Source organism: Prenolepis imparis, unplaced genomic scaffold (genome assembly GCF_030444845.1).
Source record: "Prenolepis imparis isolate NDT839.2.m4 unplaced genomic scaffold, iyPreImpa1.0 SCAF_2, whole genome shotgun sequence".
Taxonomy (NCBI): Eukaryota; Metazoa; Arthropoda; class Insecta; order Hymenoptera; family Formicidae; genus Prenolepis; species Prenolepis imparis.
The window spans coordinates 21066168-21092437 of NW_028141160.1; the positions used below are offsets into that span (position 1 = coordinate 21066168).

The 26270-nt window shown below is 32.7% G+C and overlaps 7 protein-coding genes across 11 annotated transcripts in view; 5 read left to right on the forward strand and 2 right to left on the reverse strand.

Annotated features, from left to right (window-relative positions):
• Positions 1 to 5102, forward strand: part of LOC145932602 (uncharacterized) — a 33326-nt gene extending 28224 nt beyond the window's left edge. For all 4 annotated transcript variants that reach the window (XM_083031658.1, XM_083031654.1, XM_083031655.1 and 1 more), the window contains one exon: positions 40 to 5102. In XM_083031658.1, coding sequence (XP_082887784.1) covers positions 40 to 2628 — 2589 coding nt within the window. In that variant the 3' untranslated portion in view covers positions 2629 to 5102. The remainder of the gene's footprint in view (positions 1 to 39) is intronic.
• A 1219-nt stretch (positions 5103 to 6321) lies between these two features.
• Positions 6322 to 10583, forward strand: Adipor (adiponectin receptor). Of its 2 annotated transcripts, none has more exons than XM_083031659.1 (7): positions 6322 to 6523; positions 7362 to 7633; positions 7725 to 7823; positions 7932 to 8103; positions 8261 to 8658; positions 8747 to 8911; positions 9008 to 10582. In XM_083031659.1, the coding sequence occupies exons 2-7, from the start codon at positions 7388 to 7390 to the stop codon at positions 9140 to 9142; spliced, it is 1215 nt and encodes a 404-aa protein (XP_082887785.1). In that variant the 5' UTR covers positions 6322 to 6523; positions 7362 to 7387; the 3' UTR covers positions 9143 to 10582. The 2 variants fall into 2 exon arrangements, with proteins under 2 accessions (XP_082887785.1, XP_082887786.1); XM_083031660.1 differs by lacking the exon at positions 6322 to 6523 and adding an exon at positions 6642 to 6865 and having other exon boundaries at positions 9008 to 10583.
• A 570-nt stretch (positions 10584 to 11153) lies between these two features.
• Positions 11154 to 13517, forward strand: Nac (GDP-fucose transporter nac). Its single transcript, XM_083031711.1, has 5 exons — positions 11154 to 11342; positions 11922 to 12031; positions 12205 to 12409; positions 12699 to 12837; positions 12916 to 13517. Exons 2-5 carry the CDS (start codon positions 11967 to 11969, stop codon positions 13503 to 13505), a joined length of 999 nt encoding a protein of 332 aa, XP_082887837.1. The 5' UTR covers positions 11154 to 11342; positions 11922 to 11966; the 3' UTR covers positions 13506 to 13517.
• Positions 13518 to 13941: 424 nt separating this feature from the next.
• Positions 13942 to 16896, reverse strand: LOC145932615 (glutathione hydrolase 7). Its single transcript, XM_083031704.1, has 9 exons — positions 16387 to 16896; positions 15938 to 16104; positions 15701 to 15861; positions 15542 to 15621; positions 15192 to 15467; positions 14781 to 15068; positions 14645 to 14711; positions 14321 to 14560; positions 13942 to 14224 (listed from the first exon to the last, which is right to left on the reverse strand). Exons 1-9 carry the CDS (start codon positions 16403 to 16405, stop codon positions 14014 to 14016), a joined length of 1509 nt encoding a protein of 502 aa, XP_082887830.1. The 5' UTR covers positions 16406 to 16896; the 3' UTR covers positions 13942 to 14013.
• Positions 16897 to 17160: 264 nt separating this feature from the next.
• LOC145932620 (tRNA-dihydrouridine(20a/20b) synthase [NAD(P)+]-like) lies at positions 17161 to 18728 on the reverse strand. Its single transcript, XM_083031710.1, has 3 exons — positions 18457 to 18728; positions 18172 to 18369; positions 17161 to 18058 (listed from the first exon to the last, which is right to left on the reverse strand). Exons 1-3 carry the CDS (start codon positions 18531 to 18533, stop codon positions 17278 to 17280), a joined length of 1056 nt encoding a protein of 351 aa, XP_082887836.1. The 5' UTR covers positions 18534 to 18728; the 3' UTR covers positions 17161 to 17277.
• Positions 18729 to 19198: 470 nt separating this feature from the next.
• Positions 19199 to 20999, forward strand: LOC145932604 (small ribosomal subunit protein eS8). The gene is made up of 5 exons (XM_083031661.1): positions 19199 to 19350; positions 19770 to 19900; positions 20223 to 20474; positions 20553 to 20682; positions 20842 to 20999. The coding sequence occupies exons 1-5, from the start codon at positions 19347 to 19349 to the stop codon at positions 20949 to 20951; spliced, it is 627 nt and encodes a 208-aa protein (XP_082887787.1). The 5' UTR covers positions 19199 to 19346; the 3' UTR covers positions 20952 to 20999.
• A 398-nt stretch (positions 21000 to 21397) lies between these two features.
• On the forward strand, positions 21398 to 26046 carry Rpii140 (RNA polymerase II subunit RpII140). The gene is made up of 7 exons (XM_083031678.1): positions 21398 to 21590; positions 21729 to 23664; positions 23787 to 24009; positions 24114 to 24575; positions 24873 to 25215; positions 25292 to 25550; positions 25636 to 26046. The coding sequence occupies exons 1-7, from the start codon at positions 21563 to 21565 to the stop codon at positions 25919 to 25921; spliced, it is 3537 nt and encodes a 1178-aa protein (XP_082887804.1). The 5' UTR covers positions 21398 to 21562; the 3' UTR covers positions 25922 to 26046.
• The last annotated feature ends 224 nt before the right edge of the window (positions 26047 to 26270 follow it).

The following is a 26270-nucleotide window of genomic DNA, read 5'->3' on the forward strand; positions in this document are numbered from 1 at the left end:
TGATTTTAAACCGTTAATACATCTTCTTATTAAATTTAGGGTAACACCGAAGATGAAGAGGAAGGGGAATACAGTTCCGAATGTGATAATGATGTATCGTCTTCCCGTCTACCTTGGTCAGAATGTCCAACATCGACTGCGAGTACAACGGCCGCGAATCGGCCGCTCAATCCCGAGTGCCAGGAATTTCAATTACGGCCGGCCGTGCAAACTCATATCCTCTCTAGTCCTGTTTTAACATCCGTCGTCAGCACTGTGGCCGAAGAAGTTACATCGTCCGCCAACGATGTATCGGATGTATCATCCTACGTCGAAACTGAACCCTCCAGCCACCAGACTGAAAAAACATACGACTCGACTGTTCAAAGTCCAACGAACCAGGAAGACGCAACAACAATCTGCGATACGGAGCACATCTTTACAGAAACACCAGTGGAAAGTATTCAATCGACAATAGTTGAGCACAAGCCAAAGAACAAAAACGTAGAAATTAACAGTCAAACGAATCATCTAGTCCCAGATGTAACAAATGAGACCGCGGAGATAAGCAGCGATGCTCTGACTGATCACGAGGTACTAATCAAACCTATCGAAAATGATGATTCGACCAGTGCCAATACGAAGCATGAGCTATTCGAAAATAACAGTAATGACATTAATGTGACGGATATGTTGAACAACCATATCGGATATCCTGGAAAAAGTTTAACGAATGGCGAGAGATACTTGGAACATTTTACCAGTTTAACGGAGAAGTCAAAACTAGAAAGTCCTCAGGAGAATGTCTCCAATACTAATTCAACTACGACGGAGGTCAACGAGGAACAAGAGGAAGAGATTCGACAATTACATTACAACAATTCGTCAATTGTGCGAACGTCGTTCGTATTACCTAAAAAGTACAGCAAGAAAGGTTCAAAATTCGTGAGAGAACCTACTCCGGGACCGGATTTAGACATGGAGAACGGAAAGCTCATACAGCAATTCGAAGCTGTCGAAGTGTCGGACGATTCGTGCGCGGTCACGAATAACAAACTGAACGAAACCGATCAGGAAGCGACAAACGAAAAGATCACGTTGGAGGTGCGCGCTAACGAAAATAATAAGACCAAAACCACGAGCCAAATTACGATAGAGGCTTCGAACGAAGATTCCGGATTCGAGAGTCAGACTCGACTGCCGGAATACCCTATCACTGCCGCTGTGAAGGAATGGCTGCGTCGGGCAAACTCGCCTGATCTTTTCGTGACGTCGGCGTCGACCTCGGAAAGTGAGACGGATGAAGACGACGATGAAGAAATGGATGCTAAGCCGCCAAAAAACTTGCAAGGCAACCCCATGCCTGCACTATCTGCTAATAGCAGCGTCGACAACGTTACGTCGTTGTCGCGCATGGCTAGCTGCGGCGAATTCGCAAAAACAAACAGTTACAACGTCAGAAACAATCAAGTGGAAGATGATTCGACGTTAATATCGATCGGCAAAAGAAAAAGAGACGCGAAAGGTGCAAAAAGAAAGGGAAAAGCGAAGAAAATCGATAAGCGGAACAGGAATGTTGATGAGAAGACGCAGAATCAATTGGTTTCCTCATTGGTTTCCTGTACTCGGCTCGAGGACCTTGTCGCTGCCGTGAGATTAAGAAAAGACACGTCGAAGAACAATGTTGGTAACGTTTGCGAATTTACTCAGGAGGATAGCGTTGCGGGTATGAGGGTTGCTTTAAGTTCTCAGATAAACTCGAAAAGAGTTAATGCAAGACGAATAAAGACATTGAGAAAAGACAATAGAAATCACGTTGAGAATATCGATATCAAGATGCGACGGATAGATGTTTCAAACGACGAGAAGAAATCGAACGAATACGGTATGGTTAGCGTACGGACATTCGAGAAAGGGGAGATTATCGTCTCGAAAGACGGCAAATTATTACCGATGTCCTTGTACGAAGCTATTCCATCTCTTAATCAAGATCAAGATAATTCAAGTACGATGAAGACCGCTGCTCAGGTCGACGTGATCAATGAAAATGTGGTGATGCGCGAGGAGACTAGGAATAGCAGCAAGAATGACGAAAATAACAGTATAATGATAGCGTCCTCTGTAAGCATAGAAGAACCTGATGTATTAGAGTGCTGGGAAGCCGAAACTATCGAACCTGTGATAACCCCGAGAAGGATGATGCAAAGTCCGGGGGTCCTCTACGAGGGTGAAGCTGCGGAAGAGGATAACTTCGAAATCGAAAGAGCTACGATGGAACACGTGCAGAAGTACTATAAGCTGGAACAAGACAGCGTCATCAGTGTGGAAGAGGAATCGAGCGAGACGGAATTCAGCACGTCGGTAATCTCATCGAAGTCGAAAACTGTGCCAAATAATTCTGAGAAAACGATCGAGCGTTTCTGCAGCGAGGAGATTCCGATCTTCATACCGAGCAGAAGTCAGACTATCGTTTCGGAAGACGAGAAGATACCCATCGACGAGGCATTCGAAGTATACGAAAGCTGTTACACCGGAAAATCACCGTTCTCACCGTTCGAAAATTCGAAAATGTTCAAGCAACAGCCTCTGTACGGTCAGAATGGTGAAGGTCCGATACCTTGCAAAGCAGTTTGCTGCAACATACAATAATACATTGGAAAATTTCAGATATACCCCCCGTCACACAAACTTTCCTCAAAATAAGGAAATATATTATTATAACATAGAATGTGTACAGAAAGGGAATTGTGATACAGAATATATTATAATAATATATTATTATACTCCCGGGTATATCTCAAGCACACGTATAAGTACGTGTAAGCATACCTCCTCATAATTCAGAAAACCAAATGTTTTATCCCCTATTGGGCAAAGATTTAACAAATCGATTATTCGTTCGAAAATTCAATGACACGCTCAAGGAGGACTAAATGTTAACTAAATGTTATATTATTTCGAAAGCATTGCAGATCCATTTTTTGTAAATAGTTTTAAGAGTTTCCTTTGTAATTGTATTCTTCGTGAAAATCTGCAAAAGTTTTATGTGTGTGGGAACATGCATTGTAGTTTTCATTCTACGATAGCATTTTACCATTTGTCATTTAGAACATTGCCGTATGTCATTGTTCGTAATCCAAAAAAGAAAAACAGATTTGCAATGTTAGTTTTTATCTGGACCGAGCTTATCAAGAGGCAATACGTTGTTTTTCGCGAATATAAAGGAATTTTATTTTAAATGAAATGAGGAAAAGAGAGGAACATATGTATGATGAAATACTTATTGAGGCATAGAATGCCAAGTTGTTATTTTTATTCTCACTATGATATCTCTCGTAACAAATCTGCCTCTGGAAATGACTAAAGCATTATTTTTTACAATCTATATAAAAGACATGAGTGTTAAAAGACTAAGAGTTATTGTTGCACGTGATCACGTTGGATGGCCTTTTGCTTAGGGAAGATTCTGACTGCTCACAATTTTCAACTTAGCATCATCAGAGTACTCTGTGCATATTCATCCGTAAGGTTTTAAGACTTTCTTTTTCTAGTCGAGAAGGGAAATATATATTGTATACACAGAAATCGGCAGACTAGATAATTCAATAATACAATGCTTTTAAGATAGCGATATGTAATTAACCATACAGGATGTAATATCACATTCTCATAGGAGATACTAGTTGAAAAAGGGCAGCGATAAAACAGTGAGCTACTTGTAGATGTACCTTAGCCTGTTATTGAAAAGTATAGCGAAGTGTATATAGAAAAAGCTTATGATGATGGTTAAAGAATATTAGTCTACATTGAAAACACTGGTAAATGTCTAGAATAAGGATTATTACACAGATTTTTTTGGAAACTTTGCTACCATATGTGATTTATACCGCAAAATCCAAGTTTCTTGTCTTGTCAATTTTAAAGATATATAATTTTTAAGGATGACGCTTTTTTAAATTACTACATCTTTATATCCGGACAATTTTTCTTTTTGCGCCTCAAATATTGAAGTTTCATAAAAGATAAAATAATCTTCATTCTAAACATTTACCGAAAAATCAGAATAAAACAAAAAAAATTTTTTTTTTTTTACAATAGCGTTTCAGATCGGAATCGGTAAACGCACCGCAAAAAAATGCATATGTGTACTTACACACATAACACTTGTTACGACATAGTCCACGCTTTAGTTGATTTGTGTCAAGAATAGATCGAGAGTACTTTAGGTTGCATATATATTACGTAAGTCGATTGATAGACGTGGTTCATAAAATCTCATTGCATACATATATCCCATATCACACACAATATGCGTAACATATACCTCAAAGAAATATGTAAATAAAATATCGATTGATCCAAACAACAATTAGAGAAACACGAAAAACGATAATAATAATACCAATAATAATGCAATTAATAATAAAATGATAAAGTAGCGATGCGATAAAATAATGCTGATGAAGATAATGAAAGAACAGGCGATAACGAAATCTTATTATCACATAGCAGCGATATTATATATACAATATATTATATAGACACCATTGTTCCTGTGCAAGGTTCTAGTTTCCTTAAGCATGATACGTATAAATCATTTCCAAGATGATCCGTATAGCTCTACAAACGTTCATTCACACCAAAATACATTAAAGATAAGTACGAATATATATCGTTATATTGAAATGCGCGTTGCATCAATTGTGTGCCTTATTCTGTGGCGGCCGTTTTTGTAAACTTTCAAAGCACTCTCCTTGATAGTCAGTAGCGAAATCGTAATGCGATTAAGACTTGTTAAAAAAAAAAAAATTGATGAGAGAAAAGAACGTGACTTTGTCCACTGCGATAATGATCTTTATCGGTGCATGCATACCCTAAAAAAATATGAGAGAATTTCTTTGAATTCCTTTTCGCGAAATAATCTACTTCTATTCATCGAATCAATCAATCATGGTATGCCAGAAATTCATAAAGACATTAAAAGCATTGAATCTTACATCGAGTCATGTTACTGTACAATTATATTTTAGTTGACGTTAACACGTATGATATAAGTGTACTTGAATTTTGTTGTGTTTTTGCTTATAAAAATATGAATAAAATGTTTCAATTTTTAAAATCAATTATGCTCTTTTATTCAGATGTATGTATTATATGTATGATGACTGCGATGTAATGAAACTGCGATGAAATTTGAAGGAATGTAAAAAAATGCCATTATTTTATCATAAGCTTATCTCTTTCAATTGCATTTTTTTCTAACTTTTTATTTGCTTCATAATCTTAAATTTATATCAAATTTATATAAAAAAAAGATATTTTTATAGAGATATGCTTTATAAATATAATTAAATAGAAGTAACAATCATAAATTTCTCTTTGATTATATATATATAAATATACCTATATTTATTATACATTCTTGTATATTTTACAGTCATTAATTAATACAGAATCGTTATCTCTTTCTAAGGAAAAACTGTAATGAAAAAGGAAGAAATGAAAAGGAGATTGTTTTTATTTTTTGCCTGAATTTTACCATCAAAAATCAAAATATTGTGAATGGAGAGAAATGTCAAAGTCAAAAGGTAATAATGAGCCAGGTGTACCAATCAAAAGAAGCTAAAATTTCTTTATCCTGATCAATTATATATTTCAATCTGCAAAATACATTGAGAGTTTCCAAGTAAAAAACACACATAGATATAATGTCACATAATTAAATAAAAAAATTTCGATTAAACAAATTCTCTAATTTAAATTCTCTAATAATCTAATTTAATTTAAAAACCAATTGCGTCCACCTGTCTTCTCGTTAAAGAGTTCCCATAATCTGATACGGTCCTTACTTTACATCCAGCTGATCCATACAGCTGATCGAGATAGCAGACGACAAAATAAAGGGCCTCTATTAACCTTGAAAAGCTTTTGTACTTCTTCTATGTATTTGTATCAAATAACCTGTTGAATGATCAAAGAAATCTTTAAAAAAAGTCCCTCTCGTCGTCGAAACATAAAAAATATATCATATATGCTAATTTAGAAAAAAATACCTAGTATTTCACTAGATTTTCATCACGACAAATAAAAAACTTGTTGAAAGTTTCGCACTTTGGATCCTCGTGTGAGATCCTCTCTCAGGAATCATTGTAAAACTTTCCAACTATATTTTTTTATATTTCCGCTTCTCAGAAAATTTATACGCTCTTTGCCCCGTACGAGTTCTCAGTACGTTGAACTATACCGTACTATCTATGTATATGTGTACCGAGTACGTGCTGTATGTGTGTGTGTGCGTGTGTGTATTCTGTGATTCTGTGTACAATAGAGAATAGAGAAGTTCAAGTTATCTCCGGATTACTTGCCACGCGTTGCTGTTGCTGCGTGATGTTTCATTAGCGTTTTTTTAGATCAAACGTGCAAACGTTAACAAGGAAACAGGAAACGTAATTTTGTGAGTCGTTCTGATAATCTTACAGTCTAAAACTTTCAGAAACAGTCCATGCAAATGTGAACATTGCAGGCGCAAGAAATCGTGCGACTGGTAGGTACTAAAATATTTCTGTCACCTTGTTCATAATATTTTATTAGTTTTACGTTTATTAAGTATTTCCTTCATATCCGTGTTACGTGTTTTTTTTTTTTTTTTTTTTTTTGGTCCTTTTATATTGTATGTCGTAATTGCATTTACATGGAGAAATTAGAGTTCGTACAGATCCGAATGAAAAATAACCTGTAATAGAGAAAGTCAAAAGTTTTAAGTGACTTGCGTTTGACAGGACATGTATTTATTATCGTGTCTTACATAAGTCACAATCTTTATATACATGTATACGTACTAAAAAGAAATCGGTACATTTTCTAAAAATTATATTTATATAACGAGGTGATGTGTTATTTGTAGTGAAATTATATTTAATTAAATTATAAGTAATTATATTTCGATTTAAATATATAACAAATGCTAGATACTAGATTTGTATTCTAATAATTCACAGTTGATCTATATTTTAAACTGATCTTTATAACTTGTCTTAACTAACTTTCATGTTAACCTTTTAACCTTTTCCTCATCTTACACACGCGACATAATAGTATTGAATATTTATTTCTTGTTAGAAAATTGTTCCTTTTCATGTATTTTTTACTTCAAGCATAGATTTATAAATAAAATAAATGTCAAGTTACACAAAAAATAATATAACTTTCGATAAAGATTTATATCTACCAAAAATATAGTAACGATTAAGAGACATATTTATGACTTTAGGACTTTCATCAAGATTATGGATGGCAAATATAAGCTTATATAGATACAGATTTATAATAAAAATTTGTCATATAACTTGTATTATTTTTTCTTATAAAGCAAATATTTGTAGAGTTGCAGTCAATTATACTCTGAATCATGTCACAATACGAAGACATTATTCTGGAGGCCAAAGAAAAAGATGAATGTTTGCGAGAATTGGGAGGAATACGACATCGTATTCCATGGAGTGATCGTGTATTGCTAAATAGTGAAATACCTGGTTTATACGAAGTTAAAGAATTGTTAGAGGATGATGACGCAAGTTGTTTGGCAGAAGAAGAAGATGGAGTTGGGTGTCCTTTACCTTCAACTCCGGAAGATGATCATCTCCTGGATTGTGAGGTATATTTTGCCTTATATTATTTATTGCTGTCTTAAAAGAATATAAATGCAATAAACTGTTGAATAAACATCTATTGTGCGTAATTTATAGATGACCGAAGTGCTGAAAGCAGGTGTATTGAGCGATGAAATTGATTTAGGTGCTTTAGCACATAACGCAGCAGAACAGGCCGAAGAATTTGTTCGAAAGGTAATATAAAACACTATATTTATAATAATACCTTTGTATGCAATAACAATTGAATTATAATAAAAATTCTTAGCAAATTAAATTTAAAGCTTGAACTTTTATTTATAGGTATGGGAAGCGTCGTGGAAACAATGCCATTTTAGGAATTTGCCAAGATGGTTGCAAGATAACGATTTCTTACACGCTGGCCATAGACCACCACTACCCTCGTTTTATGCGTGTTTTAAAAGTATTTTTCGAATTCATACAGAAACTGGCAATATCTGGACACATTTGTTAGGTACATCTTTTTATTAATATTAAGTTTATCAGTATAAAATAACATTGAATGTATATTGATGTGCACTTTCTGGAAAAAAGCATATATTTTTTTAAGAGCATATTCTGTATAACTTTTGGTTATAAATTTTGTTGATAACATATTTTATTCTTTACAGGCTGCGTTGCCTTTATTGGTATAGCTATATTTTTTCTAACACAACCTCCTATAGAAATTCAATTGGAAGAAAAATTGGTATTTGGTACCTTTTTTGCTGGTGCTATACTTTGCCTAGGAATGTCATTTGCCTTTCACACAGTTCATTGCCACAGCGAATGTGTTGGAAAGCTATTTTCAAAGTTAGATTATTGTGGCATAGCTATGCTTATTATGGGTAGTTTTGTACCGTGGCTTTATTATGGATTTTATTGCGACTATCATCCTAAATTAATTTACCTATCTGTGGTGGTTGTCCTTGGTATAACCAGTATTGTAGTATCATTATGGGAGCGGTTTGGTGAACCAAACTATCGTCCACTCAGAGCTGGAGTTTTTATGGGATTCGGGCTTAGCGGGGTAAGTTATTTTAATTTATTTTACAGAATATAGCGTTTTTTCTCACTTTAAAATAAAGCTTAAGTATATCTATTATCATTATATTTAGGTAATACCAGCAGTACATTATGCTATCGCCGAAGGTTGGTTCAAGGCGATCAGTCAAGCATCCCTTGGGTGGTTAATACTGATGGGATGTTTGTATATACTAGGTGCATTATTTTATGCTTTAAGGGTACCTGAACGTTTTTTCCCGGGAAAATTTGATATTTGGGTAAGAAGCTTTATAAAATATCAATATCGAAATATCGATTTCTACAAAGAAAAATATATATATATATATATATATTACATTACATTTTAAATTTAGTTTCAGAGTCATCAAATCTTCCATGTATTAGTAATTGCAGCTGCTTTTGTACATTATCATGGTATTACGGAAATGGCAATGCATAGAATGACAATAGGCGATTGCACAAATCCGTCGCAGGTGTTAGCTTTTTAAATCTGCGGGCATATACTTCATCTTGTTGATAACTTTCATGTCATAAATCTAAATAAAAGACTACAAAGAATTTCCTAAATCTTATGCCAGTGGATATATGCTGTTGAAAGATATGGTAAATGTATATAAAATAGAAGGAATATATCTCAGTTTCAATTTCAAGTTTGAATATGTTTTAAAATGTGTTGCTTGTGTTTATTTAATTTGTAGTTTTTATTAGTTTTAAGAATATAGAAGTTATTTTCGAAGATATGTATATGACTGTAAATTATTTAAAATTAGGATTGAAAAATTTTTTGAATTTAATGGTGGGATTGTGTGTATGTATATATATATTTACTTTATAATTACTATATAATAATAGTCAAAAATTAATAAAACTAAATATGAAAGAACTGTGTAAAATATTGAAATATAGTACTTGAACTGAAATTCTCTGAATTTTCTCATGAGATAAAAGTCTACATATCATTTTAAGAGATAAAATCTAATACAAATACAATCTATCAAATTCGACTAGTGTAAATGAAATTCCGAACAAAGTATATAATATAAGCTTAAATGGGCACATATATTACTTATCTTCAGATTTTTATTAATTTATGTTTAAAAGTTATATGAATTGTAGGAATTATATATTTATATATTGTGTTTTCCTTGTAAGCTTTTCCTGTTTCTTCATCGCAGCTATATTATAATGCGGAAAACCAAAAATTTTGTTGCTCACATAAGTTGAAATATATAGATTTTTTTAAATGTCAGTATATTTGATAGTATATTTGATAGTATACAATTCAAATTATAATGTATGAAAGAATAAATTTATTTCAGCATATATAATGCAAAAACGAAAACTGTTAAATGATTTCTCGTTATAATGTCATAATGCAATATGTTGCAATGAGGAAGCAAGAATCTTCATTTATTTATCTATGAATTATGTATTATAGTTACTAAATGATATAAGTAATTTATTTAATCATAAATAATTATTACTCTTTATTTTTATGATTATTTTAATATAGTTGAAAAATTGAAAAATTATCAAGTTTTTCTGTATCTTGGATTGTAATATTTAATTGTAATATTTAAGTGTTAATTATATACATATGCTTTGTTAGGTTTTTTTGATCAAAAAAGAGATTAATATGTAAAATTTCTATACTTAATATAATATGTATGTGTGCGAAACAAAGTTTAGACAATAAGCAACGAAAACACGCGGATGTGACTAAGATTTAGGAAGCAATCGTTGCTATGAACGATTTTATAGCATAAGTACATACTATAAAATCTATATTAATATATTTTGAACAAAATTATTGTTGAAATGAAAATTTGTTTATTACTATATTATTATGAAAGACATTTAACGTACCAACCAAATTTTCCAAATGCATAATTCATAATTTCCAATTGTATACTATATTCGAAGTTCTTAATATACAGAGTTCTGCTAAATATATATCAATTGTGTTTTAAAAAAACCCCTCCAAAAAAAGAAGATATATACAATGCCTCATCTTTGCATTGAATGATTTGAATTGATTTAAAATTCTGTTCCAGACAATCTATAATTTGCAGCAAAATTAAAAATGGAATTTTATTTATAATTTTATGTGTCATATTTTCTAATGTATGTGCCTCTTTTTTTTAAATGTATCTTAATATGTATTTTGTATATGTGTAGTTTTTACTCTTCAAGTATTTTCTGTATTACAACACAAAATTATAAATGATTTTCTGTACAGATTTTATCACAAATTATAGAGTGTTTAATGTGGCTTTATATCTCAATATCCGACTAATTATACATATTATAATATCACCAAAAATTGAAGGAAAAAATTTGATTAGATTATTTGTGTTTAAAAAAAAATAATATATCATATAAATTGTTTTATAAAAGACAATAAACTATTCTAAACTACAAAATTACAATCTCGCGAATCACAAGTTTTTTATCCTCTTTTACTCACATTGCCACGCGATGAATACATTAGAAAGAGAGAGAGGGAGGGAATGAGAGTGAGAGTGAGTGAATAAGAGATAGCGCGCTAAAATAGATTCATTTTGCACATGTGTCATTAGATAAAAGCACGAGGGAAAAGCTTAAAAAATATATATATATAGAGGAAATGTGTACGTGTCGATTTCGAGATAACTGTTAATAATTGTCAAATAAATAAGGAGATCGCCCGTATGTGCGTGTTAGATTACATGATATTTTTAATAAAATTAAATTGCAAGATTATTCCATTCTATATTGCTGCTAATTACTTCATTAATATGTTGTGAAATTGGGAATCCGATACATATATCAATATCAATTACATTGGAAAAAATTCCATCATATTATTTAACCTCAATTATTTTGACATCACATTCAGCAATAAAAAATCGATAATATATTCGAAAATAATATCTAAAATCTAAATAAAAGTGTACAATTAAAAATAAAAGAATGATGTCAAATATAAGCTATCGTATAGCTATAGACTATTATCAATTGTCATTATATATATGTATGCTTTAGCATAACAAGTAAAACTTTAATAACAAGTACATAGTTTATATGCCAATTTAATACATTCATGTATCACTTTATGTGATATTCAATTATTTGACGTTTCATTAAAATATTTTGATCCTGTATGAAATTTTATCTTGTAATATAATATACAGGAAACAATAATTTGATAAAGTATCCACGGCAAATTGTCAATTCTAACTCTTGTAATCATATAAATAATTTATCTGTATTCTTTGACTAAAATAGATATATATATATAATTTTTTCCAAAAATATATAAATTTTATCAAGATGAACTTGAAAAAAGGACTTGCATCCAAATACATGTACATTACATTTGTAATTGCAACCTACTGGTGAGTAGCAAAAGCAATTAAATTGCTTACATATATTCTCTCTCTACTATTATTAAATATACTTACATAGACTTTTTTTATAATACACGAGAATATGACAAACATAATTCTAGATCTCGGTATAATTTTCTTGATACATATGATAACTATATATATTTTAAAATAAATTTTAGGATAGTATCCATTTTGACTGTATTTGTAAATAAGGCACTCTTATCCAGTAAAACTGTGAATTTGGATGCTCCTCTGTTTGTAACTTGGTTTCAATGCATAGTGAGTGTAACTATCTGCATTACTTTACAAAAATTGTCACAATGGTTTCCAAGATACATTGAAATTGCAGATGGTAACCCATTTAGGAAAGACATTTTAAAAAAGGTATTTAATTTCTTCTAACAATATAATATAATTATGTAATTATTGCTATTGTTCAGTCAAATAAAGTAAAAATAAATTTTTCAATTTTTAAAATTTGCATTGCTATTTTTAATTTATGGCCAGATATAATTTTTATGATATTTAAATTGATAAATATTTATTACTAATATCCCATAAATTTATTAAAATTTTGAAAATTAAAAAGTATAGAAGAATGATTTTAATTTTTGTGACTCTTTTTATATTTCTATGAAAATATATATTTATATGTATGAACAAAATTTTGTAGGTACTGCCATTATCACTCCTGTTCACTGGAATGATAGCAACTAATAATTTGTGTTTAAAATACGTCGGTGTGGCTTTTTATTATGTAGGCCGTTCGCTAACGACTGTATTTAATGTGGTGTTTACCTATATCTTACTTGGTGAGATATTATATAGAAACAAGTAGCCAAAAACTTTGATTAAAAATTATTGGAGAAATTAATCAGCAAAAATTACAGGGCAAAAAACATCTTTCAAATGCACAGTATGCTGTGCAGTAATTATCGCTGGCTTTTGGTTGGGTGTAGATCAGGAGCAAGTAGCAGGTTCCCTATCCATTCTTGGAACTTTTTTCGGCGTGCTTGGATCATTACTGTTATCCTTATATTCCATCCGTGTAAAGCAGACACTACCAGCTGTAAATGACGACATTTGGTTACTTTCTTATTACAACAATGTGTACAGTATTGTTATTTTTATTCCATTAATGTTAATTAGTAATGAACATACGATTGTATATAATTACGAGAAGCTTGGACATCCTTTTTTCTGGGGTGCTATGACGATCGGTGGTATATTTGGTTTTGCCATTGGATACTTTACCGCGCTTCAAATAAAGGTCACATCTCCTTTAACACATAACGTTAGTGGTACTGCAAAAGCATGCGCTCAAACGGTCTTAGCAACTTATTGGTTTAACGAAGAAAAATCATTTCTTTGGTGGTTAAGCAATACCGTTGTACTTAGTGCCAGTGCAGCTTATGCGAGGATTAGGCAACTAGATTTAAGTAAAGAGTACAAAATTGAGACACAACAGCTTAAGGTTTAACAATAGTAATAAGTTATATAATTTTATTAGAATTTATATATAAAAATTTCTTTTTTTATAATTGTATATATAAATATTTTCTTAAAAATACACATTTTTAAGAAATGCAGGAAGAGAGCGACATGATGTTGAAGACATTATTCTTTGTATATGTGTGTATGTATATTATATGCAAACTAATGTAAAATTATTTCATTCAGTTTTGCAACAGTGTATATATGAATGTATGTATCTGTATGTATACACACTTAAGTGTGTATTCATGCATATAAAACAGTATTATAATATAGAATATAGAATATTGAATTAGTATTTACAATATGTGCCTTTTCCTCTCATTCCTAGCTATATAACGATATAACTTACAAAATTAGCCGTTTTTATTATATATCCCCACAAATATTTATAATAATAATCTAGAATTATATTTTTTAATATCACAGTATTATGCAATCTTTAAGATTCTTAAGATTTTTGATATGTATGCTTGTAACAAAAAAGAATACACTTAAAATCGGGATGCTATTCCGTTTCCACGACTATCGGAATGACTTGACAATGAATCTTTTTTCTTAATAATTGCATTTATACTTTTTGTAAGTAAACTATCGTCAATAGGCAACGACGATATCATGGGATATAATCGAGCCTGCAATGCAGTCTCTATTGAATGTCTTTGATTATGTTCTACCATCATACTGCCAGAAACAAAATAGTATCTGTAAAAACAAAAAAAAAGTGATTATTGCTGTGACAATTAGTTTGAGCAATGTTTAAATCAATTTATCTAAAAATTATCAGATCTTTTTAAATACCTGGGATATTCTATTGCGGTGGAAACGTTAAGAGCACGAACAATAAGATTGTAGAGGATTTGCCCATTAAGGTAAGCATCATCCGAACCAAACACTCCACGCAATCCACATATTCCCTCTTCATAATGAAAAGTAATAGGAATAATTGTAAATAAATCATTATCATCAATATTGTCTAATAGAAAGCCAGCATCCTTCCAAGCCGTCATATTTCCAAGACCCAAAGGTGAACTTAAACCACTGCATCATTTATAATATATTAATACAATGTATAGTTATCTAACAGATATATATATATATATATAAATGATTTGAGCTACTAACGATAACACGCTAACATATGTATCTTGCCAATCCATTGCCATAACTCCAGTGTACGCGTCTCTTTTTACTAAAATCGTCATCAAAGGATTATTAGGCAATTATGCCTGCCAGTAATAATTAGAATGATATGACTCACCATGTTGCACACCGTGAGAAGATGAATACAAGCGCATCAATGTCTCTGCGACAAGAGCTAATGAGTCTATTGTGGACGCGTTTCCTGCCAAAATTGGAAGATTCTCCAATGCCTCAATTACTGCTTGCATATGAGATACGTGTGATGGATAATAAATTATATGATGATGTAATGTTGAGCTTTTCGCGATTGTTAGAGTGGGTTTATAACTTGCTAATTCTTGCAGTGATTCTTCATGTAAATTACTACTGTGTAGAATTTTATGTGACAAAGTACCATTGTAGAATACTAAAAAAAAAATTTAGAAATTTTAATATCCCCTTAGTTTAAGAAAATCAAGGTAAGATTGCATGAAAATTATTATTTATGATTGGATAAAATTGCAAATGCAACATAATACATGAAACATACCTTTTACACCATATTTTGCCACCATTTCCAATGTGTTCGCAAGTTCGTGCAATTGTAATATATCACCTGGATTCAAAGGACCATTGTAAAGCATTCCATAATCTGTATTTTTTGATATTTCATCCACAAGATCCTTAGATACAACAAAACCCTCTCGAGCCAACTTGACAGAGGGTTTTACTACGTCATGCCATGGCAGATTGCCATATGATACATGAGCAAATTCTAATCCTTTTAATAGAGTTGGCAAACGAACTCCAGCTTTAGCAAAGAAACCTACATTATATAAATAAATAATATTATATACGAATTTCTTTCTATGTCACATATATACTCCAAAATGCACAAACCTTTGGCTGTATTATTTGCAAAATCAATAACAATTGGATGGGTGTGATTTTTGTAATTATGTATCATCATATAACCAGCTCTGGAAAGAAAGAAGCATTAAAAAATGTGATCAATAATGTATCTATATTTTCTTTTAATATAATCTATCTATATCTCACCCGCCAAGACCAGTTTTATGAGGTGCTACTACAGTCATACAAATGGTTGCTGCTATTGCAGCATCCACTGCATTGCCTAATTTTCTTAATATTCTGGTGCCAATCTGAGAACAATTTGAATAATCTGCGGCAACTGCTCCATGAATACCATGAAGATTATTCTAAAATAATTAGAATTTTGTTAGAATCTTTTATCGCTATATTTCTTCTCCTCTTAACCTTCAGTATATTTCTTACCTGCAGTATATCTTCAGTATAAAGAATTTGCAGCACCAACATAGTAGTGATAGCAAAAGTCAACGCAACAAAACAGACAATGATAAATTTGAGCCCATTGCCGCAGTAAGTGCATAATCTATATCTGTAACTTTTTTCTTTCGTTAAAGGACATTCTTCTGTAAGATCTAAAAACATATTAAGTTAACATATTATAACCTTGTTTCTCATTATATCGAATAGAAAGCTTTGAGAATTATATATCAATTTGTTAGAGGAAGAGTAGAACTAGGTAACATGGTTAAACAGAAATAAAAAAGGGAATTTTTGATAACTAAACATTAACAGTTTTGCATTAAATAATCTTATTAATTAGAGACATTACAAGAGCAAAATACTTCACATATTAGTAATTAGCGATATTTTCACAAGTTGTGTAAATGTATGATAGTATTTTTTATAAGACTTACGTGTATTATAATAATTCATTTTACAAAGTTCACTATTTGATTTTCAAATACTATCTATAAAGTAATCATATACGCATACACGTATTACGATATTTGTTAGTAGTAGAATATCGTGAAAATTGTCCTAATTTATTTAATGTACCAAAACAAGATGTGAAAATAAACAAATTAGGATAAATAGAAACAAAGAGGACAAAAGAGCTCTCTCTCTCTCTCTTTAAAAAAAAGTTTTATTTCACTGCGATCTGTAAAGGTGTGTTCAAAAATAATACTCGTACAGCAAAATTGAATTGACCAATCAGAACAAAAGAAGCAAAGATTTCTTTGTCTTGATTGGTCAAATTCAATGCTACTCTTTCCTGTGACTAAAGTTTTCGAACACACTCTAGTATATATTTAATATATTATATTATTATATATTGTATATAAAGCAAGTTTTTTAAACAATTTATTTTAGGCATCAACGAAATATCTCGGTAATTTAGGAGTTTCCTTTTTCTGATTCTTCCAGAAAAAGAAAAATAATGTTCTCTATTGTATATTCTTAAAATTTATCTTAAGAAATGTTTTTGGAACATTTCAATAAAATTCGAAGAATTATAAAGTTATACATACCACTATATAATTTCAATGAAAAAAATTAAGAAAATTTATAGTAGATAATTAAAAATTACTCTTATAAAAATCAATATATGTACAAATTTGAGACAAATAAAATCTGTATCTTTCAAATTTTGATTCTATAGAAAAAAATAAAAACCGTATAAATGTGAATTTAAAAAATTCTTTAAAATATGCTAAAAAAATTGAAATTTTTTTTGTCTAGAGAAGAATAGATTTAAATCATAACTTCTTATAATCATAACTAAAAAGATAAAAACCTCATGTTTTTTATGAATTTGTATCAAATATATTTACCAAAAAGTTACTAAATGAATCATCTTCCCAGTAATTAATATAGCTTGTTCTATGATGTACATATGAGGTATTAAAATTACACTTAGTTAATTCTACTGAATTATGCTGAACATTTGGTCTTATATTGTAATAATTTTCTAAAAACTCTAATACAGATGATTTATCTTGTAAATTATTGAACAAAACTCGATCTTTCTTTGGAAGAATTTTTTCCAACATAAATACTAAATGGTGATGAAAACATTGAAATTCAGTTGGAATAGTTGATGTAATATTCAACCAATCTTGAACGCAAACAAGCGGAGTAGTAGAGTATCTCGAAAATAATGCTGGATTAGTTAAAAGACCTCTAGCAGACATTACTCCCTCTGATCTAGATTCCTTAAATAAAAATTCTGCATTTTCTAAACTTTTAACATCACCATTTGCAACAAGAGGCAACTGCACATAATCTCTAAGAAGCTTTAGATTGTCCAAGTCGATCGGTTCATTACGCATCTCAGGAGTCCTTGCATGAACTGTTAAGAATGAAGCACCAGCTTTTTCTAAGACTTGACACAACATTATTGTCTGGCGTATATCCTTTAACAGACGTATCTTCACTGAAACAGTGAATGGCCTTGGAATACGATTTCTAATTTCATATACCAAATCTTTTACAAGTTCTGGCTTTTTCAATAAATCAGCTCCATATCCTTCTTTCATAGCCCAACGTTGCGGACAACCACAATTTAGATCTACACCATTGCAATACCTATTAATTACAAGATAAATAAAATAAGTACAAAAAACATAAGTACAACAAATATTTTCAATGTGATGAATAGAGATAAATATGTGAATAGCTATAATATATAATAAACTTACGGTGCAACCATTTCTGCGGCACCAACAAAATCATTTACAGTTTTAGCCGCAAATTGAACAATTAGTGGCTTATCTTCTTTATGCGTAGTAAACTCGTTTTCTCTAGCCTTTAAAGATCGCACAAACGAATCGGCTAAGATCATAGGCGTAAAACATATATCACATCCGTACCGTCTAACAAGCGTTCTAAATTGTAATCTGTAACCATAGCAGAAAAAGAAAAAGCAATAATATAATTCACATAAAACATTAGCTTTAAAAAAAAATGTCACTTTATTAACTCACTTGCTGTATCTAACCATTGGAGCACATATTTTTATCATTCTCGGCTCTTTTAATGTTGCCACTATATCGGTAGTCATATTTTATGGTTTTATTTTCGGTAATTATTTGGATTGAGAAAAATGATGGTAAGCACACTTATGTAAAGGCAATTAAGAATTAATTGAAATTAGATTCGTTTTATTGACATCTGCGTTTTGTATACAAAAATACGGCATAGTACTATGTACAAAGAAAGCGAGCTTCTGCTGTTGCGCGCTACCTCACCTCTAACCTCTAACCCCCACCCCATCACCTCTCACCCCTCTCCACCTGCGCGGCGCACCGGCGCGCGCACTCCCCCACCCGACACCCGACCCAGCCCCCCACTCTCTCCCCCCACTCCGCACACCGAATTCCGCTGCGCGACCGCGTGACGCACTGACGCAGCGCCACTTGAAGGTCAAAATCGATTCAAAAGTCGAACGCGCCGCGCACATCCACACGCGCTCTCTCTCTCGCCTCGTGTTGCGCGACCTGAAATTGGCCTAGTTTACATCGGCCGCGTTCAGCAGACTCAACTGCTATGTAGCAATCAAACGTGATTGGTTCCTACTTTAAGATCCAGCCAATTAACGTCGAATGACATCGGAAAATTGCTCAACTGTTGAGCTGCTGAACGCAGCCATTGGCCGTGTTCAGCAGACTCAACTGCTAAGTAGCAATCGAACGTGATTGGTTCCTACTTTAAGATCCAGCCAATTACCGTCGAATAACATCGAAAAATTGCTCAACTGTTGTGTGTTCTGAACGCACCCATTAACGCATGCGCACCTCTTCAATCAGCGAGTCTTCACTTGTCTCTCTAGTATTTTGCAGTTTTGGGTTCTTTCTTCTTTCTGTATTATGACACGATGGGTAAGAGACACACATTAAATTCGTATCGATGCAAATCCATGTTTTTTCATTATAATATCGGAATGAAATATCACCATCGCGTGAATTAAATGTCTTTGTTTCGGGAGAAGATATTATTTTTGTATCTTCACATCTGATTTATAAAAATACTTTGAACCATCTATGCCATGCAACATGCAGCGATATGAATCATAATCTCTGTCACATGATTTATATTTCTGCTTATTTAACGATAAATATCACGCTATTGACAAATGTAGACATATATTTATTATCGGGATAGTTATAAATTGTTACAGATTGATGTAAAAATAAATCCAAGTTTTACAGTGTCTATGTGCATGTTTGGTTAGAATATGTATGTCTCGTAAGAAAGATATCAAAGTTCATAGTATATATTTATAAATGTTGCATTACAGGTATCTCTCGAGATCATTGGCATAAAAGACGAGCAACTGGTGGGAAGAGAAAGCCTCTTCGTAAAAAGAGGAAGTTTGAATTAGGACGTCCAGCTGCGAATACCAAGCTTGGACCGCAGCGGATTCATACTGTAAGTTTAAATTTTATGATGAATAAATTGTAAAAATGAAAGAATATCACACAATGATAGTATAATGAATATCGATATTACAGTAAAATTTAAATCTATCTAAGAATGTCAATTTTATTCTAATTATTTACAAAATAGTTTTTTAATAATTTATAATTTGCATTATTAACTTTATTGAGATTTATGAAATTATAATTTAATAACTTCCTTATCTGTTCTGAGTTCAATGATTGACTATATAATTTTACAATACTCTTTTTAAAATTTTAAATATAGTTAAATCAGAATTGTTTTAAACTAATTTAAATACCTGTCTTATCAGGTCCGCACACGAGGGGGTAATAAGAAATATAGAGCTCTTAGATTGGATACAGGCAATTTTTCCTGGGGTTCTGAGTGTAGTACCAGGAAAACTCGTATCATCGACGTTGTTTACAATGCATCGAACAATGAGTTAGTGAGAACTAAAACTCTGGTGAAAAATGCCATTGTCACCATTGATGCTACACCATTTAGACAATGGTACGAGGGTCATTATGTTCTTCCATTGGGTCGTAAAAGAGGTGCAAAACTTGTGAGTACTGAGATGTAATTTGACTTAAATTTATAGAATGTTAGAATGAGGTAACAGAAAGTGTAATTGTTTTTCTAGACTGAAGCCGAGGAGGAAGTATTGAATAAAAAGCGGTCCAAAAAAGCTGAAACTAAATACAAAGCTAGGCAGAGATTTGCTAAAGTTGAACCTGCTTTGGAAGAACAATTCGCAACAGGACGTGTCCTTGGTATGGAGATTTTTTATTTTTCTTATAATTTTTTTAAAAATAATATACATCTTTTTATTGAATAAAACATTTTTTAATGAATGTTATATAAGAAATCTGTTTAAAATATAAAATACTTTTTATTATCTCTTGATGAAAGTGAATTTATTTCAATTTTAGCTTGTATAGCCAGCAGACCTGGTCAGTGTGGTCGATCTGATGGTTACATCTTGGAAGGCAAGGAACTTGAGTTTTACATGAGGAAGATTAAGAGCAAGAAAGCAAAATAAGTATATTATTATGATCCATTGATAATAAAAACATCTTGAAATACAAAATCCGATCTCGTATCTACTATTATTCCTCCTAAAAAGGTTAAATTTATTGAACTTAAAAAAAATTATATATCTAATTTATCTTATTATTTATTAGTGTAAAAAGTTTTTAAATTTGTGTTATGCGTGCATCGAATAATTAATTTTGCTATATTTTTCAAAAATTAGATAAAGGAGCTTTGATCAATTAAAAGAAACCTGCTCCTCTTATTCCAATTTATCAATTAATTTTATTTTGAAGAGCAGATTTTTGAACGCAAACTTATTTTAAATAGAACAATCTGCGCAATTAAAAAATTTTTTTTATCTAGTGCACGTGAAAAAAACCAGCTTGTCTAGTAACATTGTTTCAATTTAACTTATAGAGGGCGTTGGAAGAGTTTTCACTGGATTCGATTGACAGCTTCTATATCTATAATATTTTATAGTTTCGGGTTTTCTTCAGTCTGCACTCTGCACTGTCTGCAGTTTGCAGTTTGCAGTCAACTGGAGTAATTGCAAGTTATTCTCACGTTTGTATGTTTATACATTAAACAAGACTCCCACAAAGAACATCTTTAGCGAAAATGAGCAATATATTCACTCTCGAGGACGGTAAGTAATTAAAACGCTAAGATTAAGGATATGGAGATGATTAAGATAATGTTTATATAAATGCATTTTCGTTCATTTCCAATTTACCGGTTATAATCTATAGTTTTTGATTCATAAAAGACAACCTTTCTACTCTAGATCAATATGACGACGAAGATGCGGAAGAAATTTCGTCGAAACTTTGGCAAGAAGCCTGTTGGATTCTTATTAACGCGTATTTTGACGAGAAGGGACTTGTGCGGCAACAACTGGACAGCTTCGACGAGTTTATCGAAATGTCTGTTCAACGTATAGTGGAAGATTCGCCGCAAATTGATTTGCAAGCGGAGGCCCAGCACACCACGGGCGAAATAGAGAATCCTGTGAGACATTTATTGAAATTCGAGCAGATTTATTTGTCCAAGCCGACTCATTGGGAGAAAGATGGTGCGCCATCCCCTATGATGCCCAACGAAGCCAGACTGAGAAACTTAACATATTCCGCGCCGTTGTACGTAGACATTACCAAGACCATCGTAAAGGATGGCGAGGATCCCATTGAGACGCAGCATCAAAAGACATTTATTGGCAAGATACCAATTATGTTAAGATCCAAGTATTGCTTGCTCGCTGGGTTATCCGATCGTGATTTAACGGAATTAAACGAATGCCCGTTAGATCCTGGTGGATATTTCATTATTAACGGTTCGGAGAAGGTTCTTATAGCCCAGGAGAAAATGGCGACAAATACTGTTTACGTATTCAGCATGAAAGATGGTAAATATGCTTACAAGGCGGAAATCAGATCCTGTTTGGAACACAGTTCGCGTCCTACTTCAACCTTATGGATTAACATGATGGCCAAGAGTGGTGCCAGTATTAAAAAGTCTGCCATAGGTCAACGCATCATCGCCATCATTCCCTACATCAAACAAGAGATACCTATAATGGTAGTTTTTCGTGCTCTTGGATTTGTAGCCGATCGCGATATTCTCGAACATATCATTTACGATTTCGACGATCCGGAAATGATGGAAATGGTCAAGCCGTCCTTGGACGAAGCTTTCGTTATACAGGAGCAGAATGTCGCCTTGAATTTCATCGGTACGAGAGGTGCCAAACCGGGTGTAACTAAGGAAAAGCGAATTAAATACGCCAGAGAAATCTTACAGAAGGAGATGCTGCCGCATGTTGGCATAAGCGACTTTTGCGAAACTAAAAAAGCTTATTTCCTCGGTTACATGGTACACAGATTATTGTCGGCATCTCTAGGACGAAGAGAATTGGACGATCGCGATCATTATGGCAATAAGAGATTGGATCTGGCCGGACCTCTCCTAGCGTTTCTGTTTCGTGGGTTGTTTAAGAATCTAATGAAGGAAGTACGTTTGTACGCACAGAAATTTATAGATCGAGGAAAGGACTTTAATCTCGAACTGGCTATTAAGACGAAAATTATCACCGACGGTCTAAGATATTCCCTCGCTACGGGTAATTGGGGCGATCAGAAGAAGGCGCATCAGGCAAGAGCCGGCGTATCGCAGGTGTTGAACAGATTGACCTTCGCATCGACATTGTCGCACTTGAGGCGAGTAAACTCGCCTATTGGAAGAGACGGCAAACTTGCCAAACCACGACAATTGCACAATACATTATGGGGTATGCTTTGCCCCGCGGAAACCCCTGAAGGTGCTGCTGTAGGATTGGTGAAGAATTTAGCTCTGATGGCGTATATAAGCGTCGGCTCGCAGCCTTCTCCTATTCTCGAATTCTTGGAGGAGTGGTCCATGGAGAACCTCGAAGAGATAGCACCGAGCGCTATCGCCGATGCTACGAAGATATTTGTAAACGGATGCTGGGTCGGCATTCACAGAGATCCGGATCAGTTGATGGCTACTCTACGTAAATTGAGAAGACAGATGGACATCATCGTGTCGGAAGTATCCATGATTCGTGATATCAGAGATCGTGAGATAAGAATATACACGGACGCTGGCAGGATCAGTAGACCTTTGCTCATAGTAGAAGGACAGACTTTATTACTGAAAAAGAGACACATTGATATGTTGAAGGAAAGAGATTATAATAATGACGGGTGAGCGCGAGATATAATTCATTCGCTTTTTAATGGTTGCAGCAAATGCACAATTAATTTATATTATTATATATAGATATTAATAATTTATTGTATATATAAATTTATATATTATGTTACAGGTGGCAAGAGTTAGTAGGTAGCGGTGTGGTAGAATACATAGACACACTGGAGGAAGAAACTGTTATGATAGCCATGTCACCTGACGATCTTAAACAAGATAAAGAATACGCATATTGTACAACGTACACGCACTGTGAAATTCATCCGGCGATGATCTTGGGCGTGTGCGCTTCCATTATACCGTTCCCCGATCATAATCAAAGTCCTAGGAATACTTATCAGGTATCTGATCCAATTCAATATATACATATATATATATATATTTTCTCTTTAATCTTCTTGCCTGTTTGCGAGATATAATATATAAAAACTATATTATTTTTCAGAGCGCTATGGGTAAACAAGCCATGGGTGTATATATTACAAACTTTCACGTACGCATGGATACTTTAGCTCACGTACTGTATTATCCTCACAAACCTCTGGTCACGACGAGATCCATGGAGTATCTTAGGTTCCGTGAATTACCAGCTGGTATCAATAGCATCGTCGCGATCCTATGTTACACGGGATATAATCAGGAAGATAGCGTTATTTTGAATGCGAGCGCTGTCGAAAGGGGCTTCTTTAGATCGGTGTTTTATCGTTCTTACAAGGAAGCTGAGTCGAAGAAGATCGGCGATCAGGAAGAGCAATTTGAGAAACCTTCACGTTTAACTTGCCAAGGAATGCGTAATGCCATATACGATAAATTGGATGACGATGGAATTATTGCTCCCGGTATTCGAGTATCGGGTGATGATGTAATTATAGGAAAAACAATTACTTTGCCAGAAACAGACGACGAGGTAAATTGATTATCTTCTTTAATATATATATATATAACGAACAATGTATTATTTGATTAATGAAGACAATATATTATATAATATATTATATTATATATTATATATATTATTATATAATATATAATATATATTAATAAATAATATATAATATAATATATTATATTTTATATAATAATATATATAATATAAAATTATATATATTATAATTATAATGACAATATATTATATATGATATAATATATTACATAATTAATAGTATAACACAATATTTTATCTTTTTTTCGTTTATACTTTCAGTTGGATAGTACGACTAAACGTTTTACAAAACGGGACGCTTCGACTTTCTTGCGAAACAGTGAAACTGGCATAGTCGATCAAGTGATGTTGACGTTGAACAGCGAAGGATATAAATTTTGCAAAATTCGAGTACGCAGCGTACGTATTCCACAAATTGGCGACAAATTTGCGTCGCGTCACGGACAAAAGGGTACATGCGGCATTCAGTATAGACAAGAAGATATGCCGTTCTCATGCGAGGGCCTTACACCCGATATTATTATCAATCCCCATGCCATCCCTTCTCGTATGACTATCGGTCACTTGATAGAGTGCATACAGGGAAAAGTGTCTGCTAACAAAGGTAATACAGTTTTCAGTTCAGTTTAAATAAGATAAAATATTCTCTAATGTGTATACATGATTATGTATATTTTTAGGAGAGATTGGTGATGCTACTCCCTTCAATGATGCCGTGAATGTGCAAAAGATTTCCACGCTTCTACAAGAATATGGTTATCAGTTGCGAGGAAATGAAGTGATGTACAATGGACACACAGGTCGCAAGATTAATGCGCAAGTTTTCTTAGGACCAACGTATTATCAACGCTTGAAACATATGGTAGACGATAAAATTCATAGTAGAGCGAGAGGACCTGTGCAAATTTTAGTTAGACAACCTATGGAGGGTCGAGCGAGGTAATTACGCGCTTTTATTACTCTTTAATATAATTTATTATACTATCGCACACGAATATTTATATATACTGACATATTTGTACAGGGATGGAGGACTTCGTTTCGGAGAAATGGAACGGGATTGTCAAATTTCTCACGGTGCGGCACAGTTTCTGCGAGAACGTCTCTTTGAAGTCTCAGATCCGTATCGAATTCATATCTGTAATTTCTGTGGCTTAATCGCGATAGCGAATTTACGAAACAATACCTTTGAATGTAAAGGATGTAAAAACAAGACACAGATTTCTCAAGTTAGACTACCATATGCAGCAAAGTTGCTTTTCCAGGAACTCATGGCAATGAATATCGCACCTAGACTTATGATACAGTGATTGACCTTTGGTTTATTATATATATAAATAAAATATCTTTGATTATATACAAATTGTGTACAATATTGTTATATAATATTGTTATACAACATTGTTATATATGAAATATGTGATGCGATTAATCGGTAACCAATTTTTCGTATATTTTTGGTTAAGATATTATGACCAAAAAGTACTTCTTAATAACAAAATAATGTTTTAGTCGTATAAACTTTTCATAGTTAGATTTGATTTTTATAGTTTGGATTTTGTGAGTTTTGTAATAAAAAAATAAGACAAAATTTTTTAGTTATTAATGTTACAGAAGCACTGAAACTTGTATGATTGATATTAATCGATTGCGCGTTAT